This window comes from Nomascus leucogenys, chromosome 6, assembly GCF_006542625.1.
Source record: "Nomascus leucogenys isolate Asia chromosome 6, Asia_NLE_v1, whole genome shotgun sequence".
NCBI lineage: Eukaryota > Metazoa > Chordata > Mammalia > Primates > Hylobatidae > Nomascus > Nomascus leucogenys.
This window is the reverse complement of record NC_044386.1, coordinates 102,763,623-102,789,963: the sequence shown is the minus strand read 5'-3', so window position 1 is coordinate 102,789,963 and position 26,341 is coordinate 102,763,623. Positions and strand designations below refer to the sequence as shown.

Genomic DNA, 26,341 nt, shown 5'->3' with positions numbered 1-26,341 from the left:
TCTCAGCTGACTGCAATCTCCGCCTCTCGGGTTTAAACAATTCTCCTGCCTCTGCCTCCCCAGTGGCTGGGGCATGACTACAGGCGCACGCCACCACGCCCAACTAATTTTTGTATTTTTAGTAGAGACAGGGTTTCACCGTGTTGGCCAGGATGGTCTCGATCTCTTGATCTTGTGATCTGCCCGCCTTGGCCTCCCAAAGTGCTGGGATTACAGGGATGAGCCACCGCGCCCAGCTGTAGTTCATGATTTCTTATCCCACACCCTTGGGGCCGGATGTGTTTCTGAGTTCAGAATTTCTCAGACTTCAGACAGGCAGAATGATGCATATAATGAAACACTGTTAATGCCCTATAATAAATCCATTACTATTTGTACTACATATGTATTTATAAATCCACACAAAAGGAGATTAAAGAAGATTACAAGTAGCCTCACATCACTTCAGGTCAGGTTTTGCAGCCAAATTAGGTTAGGTTTTTGGAAGTAAAAATTCATGAATGTTGAAATATGAAAATTCATAGAATAGTTTCTCAAACTGTAGCCCCCAGAATAGTAACATCAGCATCATCTGGGAACTTGTATTCATGAAAGTTGAAATATGAAAATTCATACAACAGTGTTTCTCAAACTGTGGCCCCCAGAATAGTAACATCAGCATCATCTGGGAACTTGTTAAAAATGCCAAATCCCAGGCCTCACCCTAGATCTAATAAAGTGGAAATTCTAGGGTGGGGCCCAGAAGTCTGTGTTTTAACAATTCTCCGGGTGATTCTGATGATGTTAAACTTGAGGAGCCACTGCCTTAGAAAAAATGATTGCCTAAAGATGCCTTACCTGTCTCTGCTCCTGCGGGAGGGAAAGGTAGCATTACAGCCCTCCACTGTGCATGTGTGCATTTCTTTGACATGCATATTCTTGTGATGCATTTTCACACTGCAAGCATTTTTAAAGGTCTTCTTGCAGATGTCACAGTGGAAGCGATTTTCTTCTATCTGCCTTGCTAATGCATGCTGACCCATGTGCTCCAGTTCTTTAGAATCTTCAAGACAAGGAAAAGCCATTCCCCTGTTGGATAAAGCACTGAAGAGTCCCCCAGCCAGCAGGCGCTGCTGCAGTTCCATGTAGTCAGAAAAAGGAACTTGGGGTTCCATCCCAGGTGTGAAGTAGTGTTCATGGCCACCATCCTCGACCTCCCTTGGCACCAGGATCAACGCTGGTGTCTGCTCAGTCTCCCTCTCTGAATTGTGTGTGGCCTGCTCAGGGGTTCGGCTGATGGCTCCACTGGACTCAATTATTGATTCACGATGGCAGGGCCTCTCCCCTTCAGGAAAAGGCTTCCCTAAGCCTCCTGACTGTACATGCTGCTCCTCAGATACTCTGTGTGACCGAGGACTGCAGGCCTCCTGCTCATCTTCACTGACCACCTGTAGGGGCATGTCTTCATCTGAGCTGAGGCTGTGTCTTTTCTCATTAGCTATTTCCACAGCTTCTTTCTCTATTTTGATAGGCATACTGGACTTCCTGGATTTCTTCTTGGGAAGGGCATCAAATGGCATTTCGTTTGAAATGAGCTGTTCTGGGATTGAAGAGGACAACAGTGGGAGGGAAGGCAGTATCCCAGGCGTGTTTGCTACCTCGGCAGGTGTGGCTGGACTGCGGTAGAAAGGAAGGACCGGCTGGACTGTCTTTAGGTTGGGAAAAAGCACACCATTTTGCCCAATGTTTGGGAAGGATGGTTGGCCTTTGGAATCCTCTCCTGAACCAGGGTAGCTGGGAGGAGGCCTACAGTCTGGGGACGTCACTGTGAAACCTGGGCACTTGTAGTTCTCAGAGCTGGCCAGGTTCAGGCTGTTCCTGAGGTCTTTGTCCCGGTTATTTCTGTTCATTGGCATGTGCAGCCGAGGGTTGGGGTTGGCACTATGGCGATTCCGGCTCCTTAGGGAGCTGAACACCATGTTACACCCTTCGATGGTGCACTTATGCTTGATCTTCAAGTGGACGGCATTGTAGTGGATTTTGAGGGTACCTTTGTCATAGAAGGTCTTCTCACATGCAGTGCAGAACACCCGGCCCTTCTTTGTACCAAGGCTATTCCTCTCAGGCTTCACTTTGGCCTCAGGGGATAACTGTGTCCTTTCAAACTTAGTGACAATGTTGTATGAGCTGGAGTCACTTAAATGGGTGCTGTCTTCTTTTTTAGTAATAGCATCTGGACAGTTTAAACATTGATCTTTTTCAACCTGAAATGGTGTGGAACTGGAAGTTAAGAAGCTGCTGTCAGGGAAGGGCCCATGGACTTCCTGTTTGGGGTCCTGACTTTGGTCATGACCCTGCTCCAACATGTATTGTTCGGGCAATGACCCTATCAGTGCAGGAGGCAGAGGGTTGAAGAACTGGAAAGGCAGCATGAAAGTCATGTTGCTTATGAGGTTCTCAAAGGGGTGTATACTGCTGGGGTTTCCTTTGTCCACAGGAGTGGGGAGGCTAGAACTCCTGTGGCTGCAGCTCTCGATGAAAGCCCTGATATCTACATTTGCTGTGGAAGGTGGTATGATGATGGATTGCTCTTCTTTCTCTTGAATTGCCATGAGTTCAACTATAGATTTGGTCTCTCCAAAACGAAGGAACTGCTGCAAGGTGGCCATTTCTTCCTCACTGGTCATGATGCTCCAGTGATCCAACACCTTTCCTGATGCATCCTAAACCCAAACCAGATGTTAAAAGTGTGATCAATTTACAACTCCTTACCCTTTCCTCTAAAAATGTAGTCCACTAGACTACGGGATACTTTTGTGCATATAGGGAAAAGATGAATGCAGGGCTTTGGGGAATTTAGTCCCTGCTCACCCTACTCTCCCAGGCCAGAAGCTTTGTGCAGAACATAAGCTGCACAAATATTAGCAGTAGTTCTACAATTGGTGCAAAAGAGACAAATAAAATCATATTACTCAAGCTGAAGTCAGGTAAATGTAGTGATTATTTTTTACCTCATTTCAGACCAATTGCTTGTCTAGCATTAGGCATAATAATTTTCCCTGCTAAAATTAAAATATGTATCATTTGAACAATAGTAACTTCTTTATCTAAAGAGAATAGATGGAACAATCAGGCCTAGATACAGCTCAAGTATTCATTTGCTGCAAGTTTAATAATCTTCCTAAGCAACTAACATCAGAAAACAAATGAACTTGTATTGATCTACTGTGCACATTCACAAAGCAGGGCTGTAATTACACGGGAGTGTTGGAGATCTTTCAAACTCTAGCAAGGCCTAACTTTTCCCAAAACTACAATAAATATTTTATCACAGAACATGTATTTGATGGCCTACTGAGATTTTTCACAGTGCATGTAAGAGTTTTGAAGATGACGAAGAATGTAACATCATAAATTTTTCATGCACTAGAGGTTCAAGGTAATTGATTCCATATTTTTAATCCTAACACTAGAAAGCAAGATTATTAGGATCATTAAATATTGATCTATGTCATAACATAAGATCATAATGCTACTCTACATAAACAGTTGTTTCTAGTCTGCTGGGGGTCCTGCACTAGAGGTGAGCAAACATTTTTACAGGGAAAGATTATGGTCTTTTGAGTTAAAAAGAAGTGAGTACAAATTCTGGGTCTGCCACATACTAGTGAAATGACTTTCAGCATGATTTTGAGGCACTCTAAGCCTCTGGTTTTTTGACTGGAAAATGGGGATAATATGCCTAAGCTTAAGATTATTGGGAGAGGGTCTGAGTCTATAAAATTGTTTTTAGTGTTCATTTTAATTACATGGCCTACCTCAGTAAGACTGACATCTATGTTGGTCTTGGAAATATGTTTGCCTCCCATTTCATTGAAATTTTTACCAAACTTTGACATTTTCTGGCGTAATGGCAAGAAAATATAATGCTGTAGCTGTTTCATATCTTAAAGGAATGATGCTTCATCTCAGGAAACATGTTCTTTGCTTCTAGAAACACCTTGATAGCCTCTTTGGAAATGAAACATGAAGCCTACACACTCAGCATAATCTGGGAACAGAGGTAAACTACTCTGCAAAATAAAGAGGACAGAGAGGATGAAGGGCTTGGAATACTGGAGAAAAGAAGAGAATATATGAAGATGCCAAAAGAAAACTGGGGTGTGGGGAGGGAGGGAGGGAAGGAGGGAGACATATATATGTATGTATATATATATATATACACACACACACACACACACACACACACATATGCACATACATATATATATATATATATATATATATAGAGAGAGAGAGAGAGAGAGAGAGAGAGAGAGAGAGAGATTGAGAATGAGCAAATGCATACATGAACACAGAAATATCATAAAAACAGAGCCTAGGAAGGAAGAACATCAGTGAGATGGCAGAAGGCTTTAAAGAACAGGAAGGTGTGCTATGAAATTGTAAGTTGTTTGCTGTGTGGTTCATGTAAGTTCCCTTTCTCAATCCCAAACTCTCAGTAAAATCTGATACAGACTGCATCTTGTGTCAGTAAGTAGTTTGGGACTAATGAAAGACATGGAGGCAGCATCTGAAATGGGGCAAATGGTTTATTGTGGAAGAGGTAGTTTAGTAAAAGCCAAATCAGAGAATATGTAATGCTCCTAAAGCTTCATAGATATCTTGGAGGAAAGCCTTGGACTCCTCCCAAGAACATGAGGTAGGGGCTTAGGCCATTAGAAAAGAAGTATTAAAGGGAAAGATGGCCACCAAGGGCTGTAGCATTGAGAGGTAACTGGGTTATGTCAGTTATATGGGCACAAATTTCAGAAAACACCCTAGGAGGACAATGTTCATGTTTACTGTACCTGCAGTACGTATCCACGGATATAATCCTGAAGTGTCCAGTCCAAGGCATGGAGGATCTGGAGAACCTCATCTTGCTTCAACACACTGAAGAGCCGGTCCAGTAGGATTTTTAGGCGAACGGGGATGGCCTGGGTCCCATAGAGCATGAGGCTGCTAATATCAAACACTACATTGGACTGGACAATCTCCACCTGGCTTGTTGGATACATCGGGGGGATCCTTAGCTTACTTAGAGCTGAAAAATCAAATTGAGGAAATGTCATTTTGAAAAGTTCTAATTGTAAGAGAAACACTGCAAAAAAAAGTAGGTTAGGACTAATTCTTGGTTATTTATTCCACAGAAAATACATGAATATACAAATGATTAAATACCTTAATAGCTATGAAACTTCAAATTATTTACAGGAACTTCTAAAATAAATGAACTAGCCTGAGACTTTTCTCCCTTTCTCGTGGCCTCGCTAAGGAGAGAATAGTCACAAACAAGGAAGGAATAAGGAAAAGGGGTAAAAACTGAGGTGGGAGGTGCATAATCAAGACAATAGCTAATCAGGAAGCACAGAGTCTGGGGGTAAAGAATCTGGGTTTGGGAATCTGAGAGATCTGAGTTTGAGCATTAGTTGTGGGGCTTGACATTTTCTAGTTGTGGGGCTTGACAAATTAACCCCCCTAAGGCCACACTGCCCAGTGTAATAGCCATCAGTCACATATGGCTATTTACATTTAGATTAAATTAAAATTAAACAAAATTTAAAACTCCATTCCTCAGTTACACTAGTCACATTTCAAGTACTCAGTAGCCACAAGTGACTACTGTAGAGTTGTCGGATTTGGCAAATAAAAAAAGATGCCCAGTTAAATCCAAATGTAAATTTGAGATATACAATGAATGGGTGTGATATAAATATACTAAAAATATTCATTGGGATATACCTAGGCTAAAAAATTATCTGTTGTTTATGTGAAATTCAAATTTAACTGAGCGTTCTATATTTTATCTGGCAATTCTAGCCTAGAGGCTGTATTAGATAGAACAGAACACTTCTATCATTATAGAATGATAGCACTGAAGCACTAGTTTCTACATCTTTAGAATGAGGTTAATAAGACACTTCCCATATAGAGTAGTTAAGATTCAAGACTCTGAATCTTAGCCTATTACCCGGGACATGCTAGTAACTTACTAGTTTACTAGTTAGTTGTCATTCTTAAGATACTAAATCAGTTCCTGAATAACTCTAAGTTACTTAGAGGTAACACTACAGGCCAAGAGAGGGTGAAAAATAAAGTTACCATGGGCCACCCATCCATGCTTGCATTGGTCACACTGACGGTGGTTTATTTTCCCGGGTTTGAAACTTTGGCAAGTACAGTTCAGAGTACAGCTGATAGCCTGAAAAAGAGGAGAAAACGGGTATGTGGAGCATGTAAGTGATGTGTGAAACATTCATTGTATTTCAAACAAAACATATTCCTCCATTCGGCAGCATTTATTGAGCAACATGTGCCCACTGTGTGCCAGACCCAGAGGTGTATATTGTACTCTGGAAAGATGAGCAGCCACCCCTGCACCTGGAGACCGTGAAGACATTACACAGATATTCCACATTCAAGAATGAGTTTAAACATCAGAACTTTTTATAAGAAAAGATTATGGGTTAGAATGAAATCTCCTGCACTGTTATTAAGGTCATAGAAAGGGTAAACGTATTTTCACCAAATTTCTAAGTTGACGAAAGCAGCAACCCTGGAAAGTATACAGAAGCTGTCTTGGAACAAGTAAAAGGGAGAATAATCTGAACTGAGAGTAATCTACATATAAAATTTATTTCCCCCCGCCCACAGATATGGTAGAAGCTGAAACTACAAATAAGATTTGAGAACACGTAACAGCTGACTACACTGAGGATGATTCCCTGATGCCACTCACTGAACTATGTGACTGTCAGAGACAGACACAGGCTGAACAAGCCTTGCGTCAATGCCCCTTGCATGTTATGGTGCCATGTTTTATGTGGGGTATAGAGTGTACAAAAATATAGCTGAAATTGAAAATAGAGATGTACATGTCCAACAAAGTTCTAGTATTAAAAACAAAGCTTTGTCTGAGTGTGGTGGCTCACATCTGTAATCCCAGCACTTTGGGAGGCCAAGGTGGGTGGATCACGAAGTCAGGAGTTCAAGACCAGCCTGGCCAATATGGTGAAACCCTGTCTCTACTAAAAATACAAAAATTAGCCGGGTGTGGTGGCACATGCCTGTAGTCCCAGCTACTTGGGAGGCTAAGGCAGAAGAATCGCTTAAACCCGGGAGGCTGAGGTTGCAGTGAGCCAAGACTGCACTGCTGCACTCCAGCCTGGGCGACAGAGTGAGACTCCCTCTCAAAAAAACAAAAACAACAACAACAAAACCCACAAAGCTTCACGTATATTTTTAAGATGAGTTTCTCAAAGGAGGTACAGTCCTGAAGAATATAATCTATTATTAAACAGAAAAAGCCCTCAAAGCAGCTTTGTCAGTGAGGTTCCTGGGAAGAGCTGCGGAGTAGAATTTGTATGATTCACAAGTCTTGAAACTGGGAAGTGCGTGTGTGTGCACGCGCGTGCACAAGCGCATCTGGAGGAGGGGTAAAAAAGCCTTACAATTAAGGTTTAAACCTCTAATCTGCCAATTGAGGGACTATGTGGCCCTGCATGGGGGAGAGGGAAAGGAGACTCTAGCTGAAGACTTGGGAAATTCATTTTAAGGAGTATATGGTCAGTCTCCACTTAAAAATTGGTTGCTGGTGGGATTGTAAAATGGTACAGCCACTTTGGAAAACATTCTGGCAGTTCCTCAAAAAGTTAAACACAGAGTTACTATATGACCCAGAAATTCCACTCCTAGGTATATACCCAAAATAACCAAAAACATGTCTACAAAAACTTGTATATGAATGTTCATAGCAGATTATTCACAATAGCCAAAAAGTAGAGACAACCCCAACATCCAAACAGATCAACAAAATGTGATATATCCACTCAATTGAATACTACTGAACAATAAAAAGTAATGAAATACTGATACATGCTGCAACATGGATGAACTTTGAAAATATTATGTACTAAGTGAGAGAAGCCAGGCACAAAAGTCACAGACTGTATGATTCCATTTACATGAAATGTCAAGAACAGGCCAATTGATAAAGGCAGAAACCAGATTAGTAATTACCTGGGGCTGTGGAGAGGAGGGTATGGATAAGAAGTCACTGCTAGTGGGTAGTAGTTGGAGTGTGTTCTTGTTTGGTTTGTTTTCATCTTTGAGAAAAACAGCTTTATTGAGATACAATTCACACATACCATATAACTCACCCATTTAAAGTCTACAATTCAATGATTTTTAGCATATTCACAGTTAGGCAACCATCATCACAATCTAATTTTGGAACATTTTCATCTTCCCCAAAAGGAACATGTATAAGAATATGGTAGACACGTTTTCATTTCTCTTGGGTATAGTCCTAGGAGTAGAACTACTGGATTGCATAGTAACTCTTGTTTAATGTTTTAAGAAACTGCCTTTCTCTGATGGCCAGTGATGATGAGCATTTTTTCGTGTGTTTTTTGGCTGCATAAATGTCTTCTTTTGAGAAGTGTCTGTTCATGTCCCTTGCCCACTTTTTGATGGAGTTGTTTGTTTTTTTCTTGTAAATTTGTTTGAGTTCATTGTAGATTCTGGATATTAGCCCTTTGTCAGATGAGTAGGTTGCAAAAATTTTCTCCCATTCGGTAGGTTGCCTGTTCACTCTGATGGTAGTTTCTTTTGCTGTGCAGAAGCTCTTTAGTTTAATGAGATCCCATTTGTCGATTTTGGCTTTTGTTGCCATTGCTTTTGGTGTTTTAGATATGAAGTCCTTGCCCACGCCTATGTCCTGAATGGTATTGCCTAGGTTTTCTTGTAGGATTTTAATGGTTTTAGGTCTAACATTTAAGTCTTTAATCCATCTTGAATTAATTTTTGTCTAAGGTGTAAGGAAGGGATCCAGTTTCAGCTTTCTACATATGGCTAGCCAGTTTTCCCAGGACCATTTATTAAATAGGGAATCCTTTCCCCATTTCTTGTTTTTGTCAGGTTTGTCAAAGATCAGACAGTTGTAGATATGCGGCATCATTTCTGAGGGCTCTGTTCTGTTCCATTGATCTATGTCTCTGTTGTGGTACCAGTACCATGCTGTTTTGGTTACTGTAGCCTTGTAGTATAGTTTGAAGTCAGGTAGCGTGATGCCTCCAGCTTTGTTCTTTTGGCTTAGGATTGACTTGGCGATGAGGGCTCTTTTTTGGTTCCATATGAACTTTAAAGTAGTTTTTTCCAATTCTGTGAAGAAAGTCATTGGTAGCTTGATGGGGATGGCATTGAATCTATAAATTACCTTGGGCAGTATGGCCATTTTCACGATATTGATTCTTCCAACCCATGAGCATGGAATGTTCTTCCATTTGTTTGTATCCTCTTTTATTTCATTGAGCAGTGGTTTAGTGAGATACCATCTCACACCAGTTAGAATGGCCATCATTAAAAAATCAGGAAACAACAGGTGCTGGAGAGGATGTGGAGAAATAGGAACACTTTTACACTGTTGGTGGGACTGTAAAATAGTTCAACCATTGTGGAAGTCAGTGTGGCGATTCCTCAGGGATCTAGAACTAGAAATACCATTTGACCCAGCCATCCCATTACTGGGTATATACCCAAAGGACTATAAATCATGCTGCTATAAAGACACATGCACACGTATGTTTATTGCGGCACTATTCACAATAGCAAAGAGTTGGAACCAACCCAAATGTCCAACAACAATAGACTGGATTAAGAAAATGTGGCACATATACACCATGGAATACTATGCAGCCATAAAAAATGATGAGTTCATGTCCTTTGTAGGGACATGGATGAAACTGGAAAACATCATTCTCAGTAAACTATCAGAAGGACAAAAAACCAAACACCACATGTTCTCACTCATAGGTGGGAATTGAACAATGAGAACTCATGGACACAGGAAGGGGAACATCACACTCCGGGGACTGTTGTGGGGTTGGGGGAGGAGGGAGGGACAGCATTAGGAGATATACCTAATGCTAAATGACAAGTTAATGGGTGCAGGAAATCAACATGGCACATGGATACATATGTAACAAACCTGCACATTGTGCACATGTACCCTAAAACCTAAAGTATAATAATAAAAAAAAAGAAACCACCAAACTTTTCCAAAGCAGCTGTCACATTTTTTTTTTTTTTTTTTTTTTTTTGAGATGGAGTCTCGCTCTGTCGCCCAAGCTGGAGTGCAGTGGCGCAATCTCGGCTCACTGCAAGCTCCGCCTCCTGGGTTCATGCCATTCTCCCGCCTCAGCCTCTCCGAGTAGCTGGGACTACAGGTGCCCGCCACCACGCCCGGCTAATTTTTTTGTATTTTTAGTAGAGACGGGGTTTCACCGTGGTCTCGATCTCCTGACCTCATGATCTGCCTGCCTTGGCCTCCCAAAGTGCTGGGATTACAAGCGTGAGCCACCGCGCCCGGCCAGCAGCTGTATCATTTTACATTCTCACCAGCAACGTATGAGGGTTCCAATTTCTCCACATCCTTGTCAACACTTGTTACTGTCTGTCTTTTTGATTAGAGCCATCCTAGTGACTGTGGGTGGGATCTCACTGTGGTTTTCATTTGCATTCCCCTGATGGCGAATGGTGCTCAGCATCTCTTCATGTGCTCATTGGCCATTTGTATGTCTTCCCTGGAGACATGTCTCTTCAGATCTTTTGCCTATTTTTAAATTGGGTTGTTTACCTTTTTAGTATTGAGTTATACAAGACCCTTATACATTTTAGATACACGTGCATTACCAGATATTTGATTTGCATACACTTTCTCCCATCCTTGGGTTATCTTCGCTTTCTTGATGGTATCCTTTGAAGCACAGAAGTTTCAAATTTTGACCACGGTTTCTTTTTGAGGTGATGAAAATGTTCTAAAATTAGATAGCAGTGATATCTGCACAACTCTGAATATACTGAAAGCCACTCAACTGTACACTCTGTAAGTTAGTTTCATGGTATGTCAATTACATCTCAATAAAAATGTTATTAAAACACAGACTGGGCACAGTGGCTCACACCTGTAATCCTAGCATTCTGGGAAGCCGAGGTGGGCAGATCACCTGAGATAAGGAGTTCAAGACCAGTCTGTCCAACATAGTGAAACCCTGTCTCTACCAAAAATACAAAAATTAGCCAGGTGTGGTGGCATGCACCTGTAGACCCAGCTACTCAGGAGGCTGAGACAGGAGAATCGCTTGAACCTGGGAGGTAGGGGTTGCAGCCTGGGAAACAGAGCGAGACTCTGCCTCAAAAAACAAAATAAAAAAACCAGTGACCCTGCTTAAATACAGGTTAAATTTTTCATGATTTGACTGTCTTCTACGATTTATTTTGGACTAGAATGGGTTTGAACACAGCTGCAGCTAGGCATTTTCAGGTGATGCGGAATAGGGCTGTTTATAACTGAGGTGTACGGTAAATAGCAACAGCATTACCTAATCCATTCAAGAGGCTACCAAAAAACAGGAGATGTGTGAGAAAAGGTTTTGCTCTTGTACACTGTACAGTATAATACAAAGAACTCCATGTGATTAACACTCACTTTAATAATGCATGGATTCTCAAGGGTGATGCTATCATCCCCAAAGGAATAAAAATTGGTCTTGGGGGGGGTGAAAGAATTACTCTATGTATAAATACAGATGTACATACATACATAAACCTATATCGCAATGGTGTGATACTAAAATTTCTTTGGAGAGGCACAATTAGGAAAAAATGTCTAAAATCTCCTTAGGTGTGGAGGTTAATGAGAAAAATCAAGAAACACTGTTCTAATGACAGAAATTATTTTACTTTTTGGTTACAGAGTTTCTACTTGCATATACACATACAAATGTATTAAATACATGAACAGTATACATCTATGTAAGTATACCTATATACATAATTATACAGTTACCTTGAATGTAAGTTAAAGGATACAAGTGAGCGATGGTTGAATTTACATTACACATTGTCAAAACAAAAATTCTAAAAGGCACGATTAACTTAGTTTGTAATACACCTAAAACGTTGTCCAGCATCTCAAACTTGGCTGCAACTCTCTGAACATCAGCTCACGGATGAACCAATTATTGCTACATTCTCAATAGCACCAGTACACTCAGTACTAAACCTCTGAAATATTTCACAATCTTGATTCTATAAATATGACAATTTTACAGAAAAATTTTAAAAGGGAGAAAAGTTCTTATTTTGGATTATATCCCTCAAAATGCCATTCCTTTTTTAAAATTTTTATTTATTTTGAGACGGAGTCTCATTCCATTGGCCAGGCTGGAGTGCAGTGGCACAATCTTGGCTCAATGCAACCTCCAGCTCCCAGGTTCAAGTGATTCTTGTGCCTCAGCCTCCTGAGTAGTTGGTATTACAGGCATGCACCACCACACCTGGCTTTTTTTTGTGTGTGTATTTTTAGTAGAGACGGGTTTTGTCATGTTGGCCAGGCTGGTCTCAAACTCCTGACCTTAGATGATCCATCTGCCTCGGCCTCCCAAAGTGCTGGAATTACAGGTATGAGCCACTGCACCAGGCCCCATTCACTCTTTAAAAACAAGATGTTGGAATTATATGAGTAAATTCACATTTTGCTTATTTGGAAAATAAGACCTGCTTTAACCAGAAGTAGAGATGTCCTTAAGCACATGCTTCCTGACGACTCTGCTCAAAAGGTTCATGCAACCCAGGAAAACAGGTGACTGTCTCAGGTTCAGCACAGCAAAATCATAGAGGGAACAATTCCAAGCACATTTCATAGATTAATACTGAAACTTATTTTTTGCATCTCTTGTCACCTAGGTCAGGTTTTCTCAACTTTGGCACTACTGACATTTTGGCTGGATAATGCTTTGTAGTGAGGGGCTGTTCTGTATGTATGACGTCTGGTCAGCATCCCTGACTGCTACAAACCAGATGCCAGTTACACCCTACCCTTCAGTTGTGACCACCAAAAATGTCTCCAGACACTGCCAAATGCCCTTGGGGGGGGGGCCTATACCACCCCCATGGACATTTGGGGCCTATAGTTTTAGTTTGGGGACAATTTTAGCTTCAGTTTTGGGACAATTTTAAATAATTTTGTCTATAATTCAATGAATGAATGCAGCTTTATGAGAAATATTCTTGTGGTTCTCCATGAGCCCATTTGAATAAGGCTTAATAAAGCTCATTAAACATCTATGGAAATAAATCTCAGAGGAATTATTTATGAACTAAAAAAGCTAATTACAGTGTCTAAGAAAACTTCCAATATCAAGGCCCTTGGGTTTTTCCACCCATCTTAGAACTCCACGACATAGTAAAATTACAGCACCATTATCTAAAGATAAATGAAAACTTCTAAAATGAAATTAAATGAAAATATTCTAATTACAGGACAAAAAGTACTCATGTAAATCAAAACGGAAAACTCTTAAAATGTATATAGCCTTTGGAATCCATTCTTGTTCCATTCTTCAGAAACATAAAGCAGATGTTTACAACATTCTGAACTCATCAAGACACGGTTATTGCTTTTTAACGCACTCATCTTAATCAGACTATTTTCAGAATTGTTATTAATCACTTTGATGTGCTACAAATCAACATTCAAAATCTTGGTTTGCTTTTTTGTAACTATCGTTTTCTCATTTATCTAAAAACTACTGACACACCTAGTATGTGATGGAAGTTTGGGTTTTGCAGTCTTGGGATAGAAAGTTATGACCTAGTTTTTAGGCAGGCTCCTGGACCCACTTCGTCTCTCGGACACCCTGTTCTACCTTTGGCTTGAGGAGATGCTACCACAGGCCTCTTGTCAGGAGATGCTGAGTTGAATTCCTGGCAGTGGTCAGGCTAGGCACATAGTTGGGTATATACATAGATATTCAGTGCCGGACAGAGTAGGCCTCTCATGGGATTTGAATTGAGCTCAGAATAAAAACTGTTTAGTTCAAGGCTGTTTTCATCTCTCGTATGTGCATATACTTTCATTTCACTGAAGACAAACCCAGGGGTATATTCCTGGGGGACTAACTGGTAAGGGGAAGAGGGAATTTTGGGGTTCCCAGATTCACAGCACTGGCCCTTTGACGGGAGTCATTTGTGTTCATTAAAATCAAATCAAATGGCCAGGCAAGGTGGCTCACGCCTGTAATCCCGCACTTTGGGAGGCCGAGGCGGGTGGATCACAAGGTCAGGAGATTGAGACCACGGGCGGATCACAAGGTCAGGAGATTGAGACCATCCTGGCTAACACGGCAAAACCCATCTCTACTAAAAAACACAAAAAATTTGCCGGGCGTGGTGGCAGGCACCTGTAGTCCCAGCTACTGGGGAGGCTGAGCCAGGAGAATGGTGTGAACCTGGGAGGCGGAGCTTGCAGTGAGCTGAGATCGCGCCACTGCACTCCAGCCTGGGTGACAGAGTGAGACTCCATCTCAAAAGAAATAAATAAAAAAAATGTAAAATTCAGCCCCTTGGTCACACTAGCCACATTTCAGGTGCATAGTAGCAAAATGTAGGTAGTGGCTACTCTATTGGACAGTGGAGATATAGAACATTTCCATCATCACAGAAAGCTCTACCGGACAAGGCTGAGTTCAATGGTAGGTAGATTAGCCACCCTTCCAGATCTGCTTTTTAACATGGTTTAACATGTGATCTATTTTAAACCTCACTACAGTACTGTGAGGGGAGAATTATTCTCAGAAACTTAAACTTATGGAAGATTTGTAACATGCCCAGGGTCACACAGTTGGTGAGCCTTATTGAGCATTTATTACATGTGCGAACTGTACTAATCAGTGTACAAGTATTATTTCATTTCTTTCTCACAACTACCCGGGGAGATTAGGTATTACTATCCCCATTTTATAGATGAGGAAGGTGAAGAACTTACAGGCTACTGGGATGGTCTCAAATTTGGATACTAGGGGAGGATTATGCCTTGAAATATCAGTATTTGGTGCTAACTACAGTTATAGTTTCATTTAATTCCTACAACCACTTTCAGAGTTAGGTATTATCATACACATTCTGCGGATGAGGACATTAAAGTTCCACACAGTAAAGACATTTCATTCATTGAATAAGTATTTACTGAGCATTTATGAGCCAGGCATTGTTCTAAATTCTACAGATTAAAATGTTGAACAAAACTGATGAGGTCCCTACCTTCAGGAGCTTATATTCTGAGGGCAGAGACAGGAAATGAACAACAAACAGTAACATTTCAGAGTAAGGCAAGTGTTATGAAAGAACAAAGAAGAGGCCAGGCGCAGTGGCTCACGCCTGTAATCCCAGCACTTTGGAAGGCCAAGGCAGGGAACCTAAAGTCAGGGGTTCGGGTCCAGACTGGCCAACATGGCAAAACCCCATCTCTACTAAAAATACAAAAATTAGCCAGGCGTGGTGGCGCATGCCCATAATCCCAGCTACTTGGGAAGCTGAGGCAGAAGAATTGCTTGAACCCGGGAGGCGGAGGCTGCAGTGAGACGAGATTGTGCCACTGCACTCCAGCCTGGGCGACAGAGACTCCGTATCAAAAAAAAAAAAAAAAAAAAGAACTAAGAAGAAAGCTATGCTAATGATTTAACTGGGTGGCATGGAGGGATAGAGACAGGAGTAAGAATGTTTTACATTGAGTCATCATCAACAGCCTTGGAGGAGGTAACATGTGAATTGAGTCCCAAGGCATGTCAAGGAGTTGGTCATGTGCAGACTGGAGAGAGAGGAAGTATTTAAGGGAGAAGGCATAGCAAGTGCAAAGGCTCTGAGGCACAATAGAGATGGGTGTTCAGGAAACAGTTAAGGGGCCAATGTAGCTGGAGTGAAGTTGGTGAGGTTATTAGCAGAAAATGGGAATAAGAGAGGTGTCAGAGACCACTCTGCATAGGACCTTGTGGGGCAGGTGAAGGAGTCTGGATTTTAACACTAAGTCTTTTTTTTTTTTTTTTAATGTATGAAATGAATATAATCTCCCTGTTAAAAAGATATCTCTGGCTGCAGGGTGGGGGAGCCTGAGCTCCTTCCCCTTCACCTCACTGAGCACCTTTCACTGAGAGGTAGTAAAACCTAGGATTGGCCTCAACCTATGTCTTACTTCCATTTAAGCCATGTAAAAACTTCAGCTCCATGCCTTGGTGCCTTTGGCTATCACATGGGCTGGAAACCCACTCCTGCCTACCTCAGAGGCCTGTTAGGCATATTAATGTGGATACACAGATGGGGAGCTGAAGCGATCAATCAAAACAGTGAGACTGTTACTGCTGCCAGACCCACAACAAGCAAGTTCTTCGGTCTTCTGGGCCCTGGTGGTCCAACTCTGCACAGAGCTACCAAAAATATCTAAGGTAAAAAGCCCCTATAAAAGTTGCTTCACAATGAATCATTCCTGCAAGAGGCAATGAAACAACTAAAACTCCAAACCAACACCTAGCACTGGGCCTGTTACTTGGTAAGCCCTCCATTGGTATTATTTGAGAAAGTAAACGAATGATTGAACAAATCAATGAGAGAACTGTACTATGCTTACCGATTATTAATCTTTTTCCCCCAGTTATCTTTTTCCCCAATATGCCTTAGTAAAAAGAACTTTAATTTCCAAGTCTCAGTTGGTGGTGAGGTGACTTAAGTACTGACCAATGGTATACAATACAAATTGCTGGGTGAAGTATTGTAGAAAACTCCTCATAAATAGCAGCTGACACTACTGTAAGACCTGTCTGCCTTTCCCTCTTCCTCTTTTTTGGAACAAGAACCTGATGGCAGGAGCTCAGATACCATTTTGTGACTATGAGGCAACACCGAGGTCATGCCCTAAGGATGGCTGAGAAGAAAGGGTAGCAACTATTATTTAGGAATTCTTTTAATTTGCAGCCAAATGCAGTTCCTAGTTTACACATTGATCTTCCAGCTGACTATGGAGAGGGCCATGTAAAAACCACGTGGAAAATGACTCACCAGCAGAGATTACCGAAGTTAAGTTTAGAGTGTGTGGTCCTCTCTTACGTGTGAGATTCTAAGGCTATGCCAGATTCTCGGTGGAAAAAATCGTAACTCTTCAACTTGAAATTAAAAAACCCAGTCTGGCAAACTACAAATCACTTTTTAACAGCCACCAAGCTTTACAATAAACATGCTTCAGGATTTTCTTTTTTTGAGACAGGGTCTTGTTCTGTCACCCAGGCTGGAGGACAGTGATCACTGTTCACAGCAGTCTCTACCTCCCAGGCTCAAGGGATCCACCCACTTTATTCACCCTCCCAAACCCCACATAGGCGCATGCCACCATAACCAGCTAATTTAAAAAAAAAATGTTTTTCTAGAGACGGGCGGCGGGGGGGGGGGGTCTCACTATGTTGCTTAGGCTGGTCTTGAACTCCTGATTCAGTTTTCTTCTTTTTTGGAGACAGTCTGGCTCTGTCGCCCAGGCTGGAATGCTGTGGTGGGATCTTGGCTCACTACAACCTCTGCCTCCCAGGTTCAAGTGATTCTCCTGCCTCAGCCTCCTGAGTAGCTGGGACTACAGACGTACGCCACCACACCGGCTAATTTTTTGTATTTTTAGTAGAGATGGGGTTTCACCGTGTTAGTCAGGATGGCCTCTATCTCCTGACCTCATGATCTGCCCACTTCGGCCTCCCAAAGTGCTGGGATTACAGGCGTGAGCCACCGCGCCTGGCCAGTTTTTTCTAAGTAGTACTTTTAAAATGTTGAATATAGATAATTGTTGCTAACGTGCATATCAAAAACTGCCAATCAGGACACATAAAACAAGACATCTTTTAAAGCAGCTGGGGTACCTTTGGTGTCTAGGTGGAGAGCCTGGCTTCACTTAACCTGTTGTGAAATTGTCATTCTTACTCTTTCTGTGGCTGCAGAGCTAGCCTTCCTGGTTTAGGAAACTGCATCATTCAAGGGTGGGAGTTAATTCTCTACCCCACTGCTCTTTGGAGCTGCTCCGCCTCTGCACTTCTCACTTTCCTTATTAGAACTGGATTTTTTTTTTCTCCTTACCTTCCCACCTCTCACTTTCCACTCACTTCTTCCACTTTTTCAAGTTTCCCATTGTTTTTCTTACATATGCAAACCCACAGAGGTACAACTAGGATTCTGAAAAATAGTATCACCCTTTGCCAAATAAGTAATAAGGACAACCGGGAAGAACAGAGGTGAAACCCACCAAGTCCTTTAATGTGAGGCAGCTTATCTGCAGGTGAAAGTGTCGGACTTTAGCTGACCTTGAGAAACACACATGGGGCAGACACTCAACACATCATGCCATCATCTTCCACTAATAGTTTAAGAAAATGATAATCATTTATTTAACAAGGTTTTTATTTGTTTGTTTCTAAAGCATCTACCATATACTTGGTAACCATGCGGAGCTTCATAGAGATACAAAGATGAGTAATTCCCAGTGTCTGACACTAGGGAAGACTTGTATGACTGCAAGAAAAATCACACAACTGGGTTGGTCAAAAACAGCAGAGTAGAGAATATGATTTGTCAAAAATTAGCATGAGTCATTCACTGTTAAAATCTAGGAATTCAAAATATACTCAAAACAAACAAAACTCATTGGCCACTTTTAGAAAATGCTAGGAAACCAACTATTCTGAAAATTGGTAAAGGAAAAAAATCAAGTACGTATCCTTTGCTATATAACCTGTATTTCAGGGTAAAAAAATCATTGATGAGACAAAGATTCTCTCTGAATGTGGATCAAATAAATGAAGAACTAGAGTATCACCATTCCACAACTCCTAATGAAAAATAGGAGGCCATTTGCCTCTGGACTGAAGGATACATACCACCACACATCTGGTGTTCTTGACAAAAAAGTTCAAACCTGAATTGGATCAAGCCTCTTACTCAACTTCAATTTAAGAATATACAGGAGATACAGGAATGTTTAAATGATACTACAAGGAAATAATCATTAAAATTCAGACCAGGGAGCACTCTACAGGATAAATGACCCAGCTTTTTCAATAAATAAATTGCAAGGAAAAAAGTAAAGTATGAACCTATATATTAAAAAAGACAATGTATGGACCTTACTTGAATCCTGATTTGAAGAAACCAACTGTAATATAAAGTTTATCAGGTAATCAAAGAAATTTGAACACCAATTAGAAATTTAATGATGTTACAGTTATTGTTAATTTTTTAGGTGCTATATGGTATATTGCCCTGGTTTTTTAAAAAAAGAGCCTTTGTATTTTAGAGCTTCATATTGTAATATATGAATGAAATTATATAATGCCTAGGATTTGCTTTAAAGTAATCTAGCGTTGGTTATGATGGGGGGAATGGGTAGGAAATACAGATGAAATGAGACTGGCCCAAAGTTGGTAACTGTTGAAACCCCAAGCACATATTACCAAGTTTCATTCTAATTTTGATTGTTTGAAATCTTCTATAATAAAAAGTGAAAAAAATAAGTCAAACTCCTACTCTCCCCCAAATTAAATAGTTTGAGTGAGATAGGAGAAATGGAGAAGTCAAGGTTGTACAGAGAGGCCAGAGAGGGCTTCCTCCTGGAAGAAGGCATGCTCTCATCAGTGCATGCAAGAAATACCACAAGCCTAGGTACAAAGTAAAGCTTATCATGTACATATGTGTCAGGCCAAGGAGCCTGGGCCACAGAGCACAGGTCTCTGTTATGGGCAGTGAGACCTACCTTGAAAGACAACATAAGGTGGGCCTGGGCTGTCCAGATGAGCAGCTAGGAGTCTCTTTATTGGGTTCATAGGATCATTAGCTTTCTAAACAATGGGGAGGCACTGTTTACCACAAGCATGGTTAAAAGGGGATGTGGGGAGCCTCAGAAACCAGGTAGTCAGCATTTGCAATATAAACACAACACTAAAGGAGAATGGACAAAATCTGGTTTCTCACTGCAAGTATGAGGATGAAATGAGAGACCAAAGAAGACTGAGGGCATGGAGAAGGGTCTGGCAGAGAAAGGGCAGGTGGGAGGTAGAGCTCCTTCAAGTGACAGATATTGGGCTGAGTCTGCCTGTGAGTTTAAAGTATGCATGACACATTTGTAGTGTTCTCTAGCTGCTTAGTTCAAAGACAGTGATGGGGAAAATACTTGTTCTTTTGATGTCTATGAATCAAAGTATAAACTCTGTGCCAAAATAATTTAATGTCTGTGCTTTTTTTCTTAAAATTATTAGTTTCAAAAACTGAAAATATATGAAATAGCTGAAAAACATGCAAACATTACCTTAAAAGCCAAGCCAAATATTTCTTCTTTAAAAAAATTTAAGAACTGTACAGAAATGTAAATTATATGGATATATTTTTTCCTTTATAACCTAAATTTGGGAAACCTCAGAGGTAATCTTTAGAAACCTTTGATAACAAAAAACCAAAAGATATTAATTGCATGTAAAGGGAACTTTCCGAACATAGTTGAATCAGCCTGAGGAAAAAAATACAGAGCAAAACACACACTTTAGCGTAATTTTACCTAAGTTACATAAGCAATGCAACTTCACTACTGCTGCTGATACAAAATAAAGACGAAATTGTGAACATTTCTAAGTAAAACTTTGGAAAACATTCTTTTCGGGATTCATTGAGAACTAGGTTTTCGAAACTAAGTTTTTAAAAAGAAAAGATCAAACTTAGTTAATTATGCCATCCTGATCCCTTTCTTCAAATTCACCGTGAAGTATCATGAAATGCTAAGAGTTGACAGTATAAAAATTTTACCTTCATAATGAATAATCCAAGAAACAATTAGAGGACTACAGAACAAGGACAACACTTCCGGAACCTGATGTACAGCTAGAAAAAAAATTTGAGGTTTGAGTATTTGGTAGGATCACACAAATAATCTGTAGGAGGAGACAATCAAACTAATCTAACTATATGAAAAAATGTTAGAACCCTGAATTAAGAGTTTACCTGAGGCAACTATTTCCCTATGGACAGGGCTGTTTGGCCTGACCCTCACATTTTACTTCTCCATCTCTCTTTTGTTTCACATTAGTTGAATGAAATTATCCCCAAGGCAGAGTCCTCCTGTGATTTGTTAGGCTGGTTTATAATAATGAGTCCATGTGTGGACGGCAAGAGTGACAGTCTGTTTGCCTATAACTAACTATGTGAGGTTTGAGAAGGCCCCAAATTGGACCCTGGAGAAACAAATCTGTTCTCTGTTTATACCCACCTTCTTTGGCTAAAATAGGCATGTGTCTGTGCGGAGAAATGGTGCCACAATGGAATCTTGGAATTTCCAGAATTAGGAAAAGGACTTCAAAGGATGACAAGATATGCAGAAATAAGGTTTTCAGGTGGAAACCAGTTTAAAAGGAAAAAGAAATGCTTTCCAGATGCTTCTTTTGAGCAGAATCCAGTTATCTTTAACATCTCTCAGAGAAGTCATCAAAAATAAAGAAACAAAAACTCTGCAATAGAACACTTGGAATTAGGTAATTAAAAGTACCAACTCCCTAAATCTTGATTTTAGATACCAAAATGATGGGTGACTCATCATTGAGATTTTACCTTAGCTAAGGTATTTTCAGTTCTAAAAAGGACAGTTTCTGACAAAAGTAACCCACTCTAAATGACAGCTGTAGAGGAGAAAATTCACCCTGGGGTGAAGCACACTCCTGTAAGTAATTTACCCTGTGGAACCTTCAGGGCATCCCTTTTAATGGCCACATCAAAATTACTTCTAAAGCCACATACAGAAGCTAAAAGACACTTTTGCCCCCCACTCCATAAGCTGCAGTTTAATTTTACTGACAAATTGAACTTTTAAAATGTTCCCCTGTTTATACTTGTCCCTAGGCATTCATAAATGACAAATGTGTACTTAGGGACAATTATTTTGTTCCACAGGGAAACCTGTATGGCTTTTCTCTCTCATCTGTCAGGTTGGATCGTCTTTCCAACCTGATGATCTTGAGGTACAGAAAGTGGGCATGGGCCTGGGATGCAGGCCTAACTGCTACATGGGGGAGATGCAATAAAAAATAAAATAGCCCTCTAGTAAATCTCATGCTTCCAAGGCAATTACTTCATGTTAGTCAATATTTCTAATGTGAATTATAACCACAGCAAACAGATCACTGTAGATATCAATGGCCAAAGAACTTTAACCACTTTCTGAAGGAGGAGAACGTCCCTAAATCCTTACTAGCCTGAAAGGACACTATAGGTACAGATGATATTCAAATTAAATTATGCAGATGCCTGAACATAATTACGAGTTCCCAAAGTGTGAGCAGCATGTGTGCTAGGTGAAGATTTCACCACCTCTTCTCAGCATTTAACTACAACAGGAACACGTTCAACCAACAGTTGACTTGAAATAGTAATAGTTTCTTAGTGAAATTAGTTAGCAAACTTATTAGATGAGAAATCAAACGATGACTCGTATCTTATTCGTTTTAACCATCTGAAAGTATGCCAAAAAGAATAAAGTTATTTCTCAAAATTCATCATCACAAAAGGGGAAGCTATCTTTTCACACCTCTTTAAAGAGCAAATCAAATCCAGTATAATTTGTAACATCTAAAGTAATGTTCTTTTATATGATGTACAAAATTTTATTTTGACAAACTATTTTAACAAGGTTTTAATAATATGTATCAACGAATCTGGGAAGGGATCACTGAAAAGAGAGTCAATGTATCCATCACTGAACAAAAGTTCCAATATATAAACACGTATTTGCAAACTCAGGGTCGAAGACTCTTAGAATCTTAGAAGAGATACCATAAAATCGAATAGCAAATTAAAGCAATAAACAGCGAATAAAAAAAATCTGCCAAATGCTGTCTTTCAATTCACTTACTGTCAAGCCAAAATCTTGTCGCTTTGATGAAAAGAATGTATTTTTTAAAAAATTGTTGCTACATCTGCTCTGTGGTCCTATGCAGAAACACGTTCTCTCTCCCTCATACACACACACACACACACACACACCCCACCTCCTCTCTCTCTCTCTCTCTCTCTCTCTCTCTGACAGGGATTCCCAGGACACCGGTGGGGCCTCTTTTAGGCCCCTTAAGTGTTAACAGCAGAGGCCTGGCTGAGACCAGGCGTCTGGGCCGATTTAAATGCCCTGGCCTTCACAGGACTGCGGCGAGCACAGCCATAAAACCAGGGGACGTTACCGAACCCCCGAGCGTCTGATGTCCCACACCCCCCAACCGCACACAACTTCACTCACACAATTAAGGCTGGGAGATGGCATTCCACTTAACTGTCAGACTCGCAGCAGTGGCAGCCCCGCAGCCACAAAGAGATGCCTTAAATGAGAAGAACATGTTTCTACACCGCATTTGAGAAAGTTTGGCTCGGAGCTACGCGCTGATTAATATCAGATCTCCTTCACTCGCCTCGCCACAATCTTGTCACATCTGGCTGACAAATCCTGAGGAGCTCAGGCAAAGCCAGGCGGCGGCGGGGCTCCGGGTCCGGGCGGCGGCTCCGGAGGAGCAGCGGGAGACCCCGCAGCGGCCTCCTCCTCCTCCGCCCGCGGCCCCCAGCCTCGCCGCCGCCGCCCGGCTCCCAGCACGGAACCGACGGGGCGCTCCCGAGACGGGCGAGCCACGAGCTCGCAGGTCCCGAGGCCAGGCTGGGCGGGACTGTTAAAGGAGCTCGAAGTCGGGGGCCGGGGGCTTCCCGTGCCGGCGCTTCCCATGCAAACCCCTGCAAACCCCTGCAGGCAGCGGCGGGCGCAGCCGCGGGCTCCCGCAGCCCAGGCCCACTTCCTGTCAATCCAGGGAAACCTCGGGGCGGCGGACGCGGCTCGGCCCGGCTTCCACCCCGGAGCCCAAGCGCCTTAGCCCCGTCCCAGCGCTTTCTGAAAGACGGGCCACCTCGCGCGGAGCCGCGACAAGGACTCCACGGTCCGCAGTGAAGCTGGTCAAATCTGACCCCGCACACGGTCAACGCTCGGTCTATGTCCCGTACGCTTTCGGACCGGACCTGTCTAAATAGCGATTTTCAGTCGTGGGTTTTTTTTGTTCTTGTGGGTTTTTTAAGTTTGTTTTTTGTTGTTGTTGTTGCTCTACAAGTAAAGATTTGTCCCGCAGTGGACGGGAGCCTCCTCACGGCCACCCGCCCGTCTCCGCAATTCTCCTCAGAGTGACCGGAGGCTGCCGCGCGCCCCGTTCTGCAGAGAAACAATCCCCGGGGAGAAAGACGACCGGTGTGAAATATCAGCTGTTTCACAAATTCTGAGGTAAAAGAAAAAAAAAAAAGGGGGTCGACCCCCCCCCCACAGGTGGAAACAGCAAGTCCTAACGTCCTGGGCTGAAGTCTGGGGTGTGGGCGGCGGGGAGTGGCGTGTAGGGTACCCGCCGAGTGCCGCCTCCGATTTCCACAGCCTCGCCCGCCGGCACCTCCGACGCGCCCGCTGCCCCGGCGCCGAGACCGTTTGCCGGCTCCGGGACGTCGGGCGGGGACCGGTACCAGCGCCGCCCCCCCCACCCTCCCGGCCAGAGACCACGGTCCCTCCCGCCGCGCCTCGGGGCCGCGCTGCCGCGCAGGTAGCCAGCTGGCCCTCGGGAGGTGGCCCTCAGGTACCCACGGGAGCCGGAGCCCAGCGGCGTCCCGAGCCGCCTGCCCCGCGCACAGAGTCCCCGCGCCCGCGGAGGGCGCCGCGCTTACCTCAGCCATCCTGCGACCGCTGCGGTGCCGGGGCTGCCGGCGCGTCTCCCCGGCCCGGGCCGCCCCGCGTCCGCCCCGGCTCGGCGGGCGCCGCCGCATCCACGCTCCGGCCGTCGGGGCGCGACCCGGCGAAGTGGGCGGCTCCCCAAGCGCCCAGGCTGCGCCGCACGATGGCCGCCCCCGCCGCGCACACCGCGTGTGCCCGCACGCCCGCCCCCTGTGCCCCGGGGACGCCCCTCCGCCCCTCCCCCTCCGCCCTCCGCCCACCGCCCACCGCCTGGTCGCCCCACGCTGCGGGCGCTGCTGCGCCGCCCGGGAGGCCGCCTCCCGCCCGGGGACCGGATAACGCCCTAAGTCAGCGCAGCTGAGGCGAGGCCGTGGCCCCCGCAGACCGCGGAGACCTCGCCGGCGGCCGGCGCGGAGGTGTCTGCCCCCGCCGGGCTTGAAGGCACTTGTTGGTAAAAGACACAGACGTGTCGGTGTTTGCCTCTCCTGGGGAAGGGCGAAACGCTCTGAAGTTCTCTGGCGCTCTTCTCAGGAGATGATTCGGCCTCCTCTCCTACCCTGGGGCGTCCTCGGGGTCTCACTGCCGCCGAGGAAGAAGGCAGCGCCGCCCTCGCCTGCAGAAACCTCATTCCTGAGAAAGTGCGGGACGAGCGTCCTGGGATGTGGAAAAAGGGGGTCGCCAGGAGGTTTTCTTAAGAACTCAAACAAGCCCCCCCACCGCCCCCCCACACACACACACCTTCCCTTGGGTGGTCTGAAGAGTTAAAGTCCCAGCTTGACCAGTTTCCCAGGACAAATGGCTTTGCTTTCTGGGCCTCAGTGGCTTCAGTTGTAAAATGGGATTAAGTTTTTCGCGTCTTACTGGATGCTAGGGACGGAATGAAATGAAGTGCCCTGGAGCAGCCAACTGGAGGTGGTGGCCCCGAGAGCAGACGCGGAGGGGCTGAGGCCGCACAATCCTGGAGCCCAGGAGCTGACGGAGATCGCCCACAGCTGCTGCAGCGGCGCCCGGGTTTCTGCTGCCCCGGGGCAGGGCAGGCCTCTCCCAGCCTCTACAGCTCCTTAAAAGGAGTCTGTAAAGGCTAGACTTGGGGGGGCGGCGGGGGTCCTGCTTCCTCTTTCCCCAGTTTCTTCCACCTGCCTTGCTGCTGGTGGCGATCCTTGAAAAGGAAACAAAGCTCTTCCTTCCCTCTCTGAGAGGAAAAGGAAGATGAAATGAGTTGCCCTCAGCCACCCAGAGTGTGCCTGGTTGTGGCTATGGAAGGCACAGGCAGGTGGAAGGCTTCTGAGGGGAACAGAAGGGAAAGGAGGGAACAGGGTGTACGAGGAAGAAAGTGTGGCTGTCTGGGCGTCCTGGGGTCCAGCGGGTCCTGCTGCCTCTCCCGGGGTGGACACACAGGTGAGTGTCCTGGGCCTGATGTGTGGCGCCTTTCGTTGTAGGCTTGAAGTCTCCTGGCCTCACGTGATGGACCTTGCCTTAGGGGGGAGATTCATTTTTTTTTTTTCACGTGGCTAACTTCATGGTGTAGCTTTGCTAGATTCATTCCGCATCTAAACTGCTTACCTCTCATTCCTCCGTGCCCCTGTATTGAGGCCTTTCTTCTAGCACCTCCATCTCTGTTGTAACACAGTGCATCTTTCAAGGACTTTCTGGAATGTCACCACATCTCAAAAACCTTCCCTGATCCACCAGGCCTCCACTCGATGTGCTTTTGCCTTGTTGTGACCCCCAGGCGCT

At 43.6% G+C, this 26,341-nt stretch overlaps 1 protein-coding gene across 2 annotated transcripts in view; it reads right to left on the bottom strand.

Annotated features, from left to right (window-relative positions):
* BNC1 (basonuclin 1) overlaps window positions 1–24,776 on the bottom strand; it is a 31,025-nt gene extending 6,249 nt beyond the window's left edge. Inside the window, exons 1-4 of one of the 2 annotated variants that reach the window (XM_003268447.4) lie at window positions 24,598–24,776; window positions 6,124–6,223; window positions 4,830–5,065; window positions 838–2,702 (exon numbers count right to left, since the gene is read on the bottom strand). In XM_003268447.4, coding sequence (XP_003268495.2) covers window positions 838–2,702; window positions 4,830–5,065; window positions 6,124–6,223; window positions 24,598–24,696 — 2,300 coding nt within the window. In that variant the 5' untranslated portion in view covers window positions 24,697–24,776. Of the gene's footprint in view, window positions 1–837; window positions 2,703–4,829; window positions 5,066–6,123; window positions 6,224–23,186; window positions 23,510–24,597 lie in introns of those variants that run through there. The other variant, XM_012507186.2, reaches the window with a different exon arrangement.
* Window positions 24,777–26,341: the final 1,565 nt, after the last annotated feature.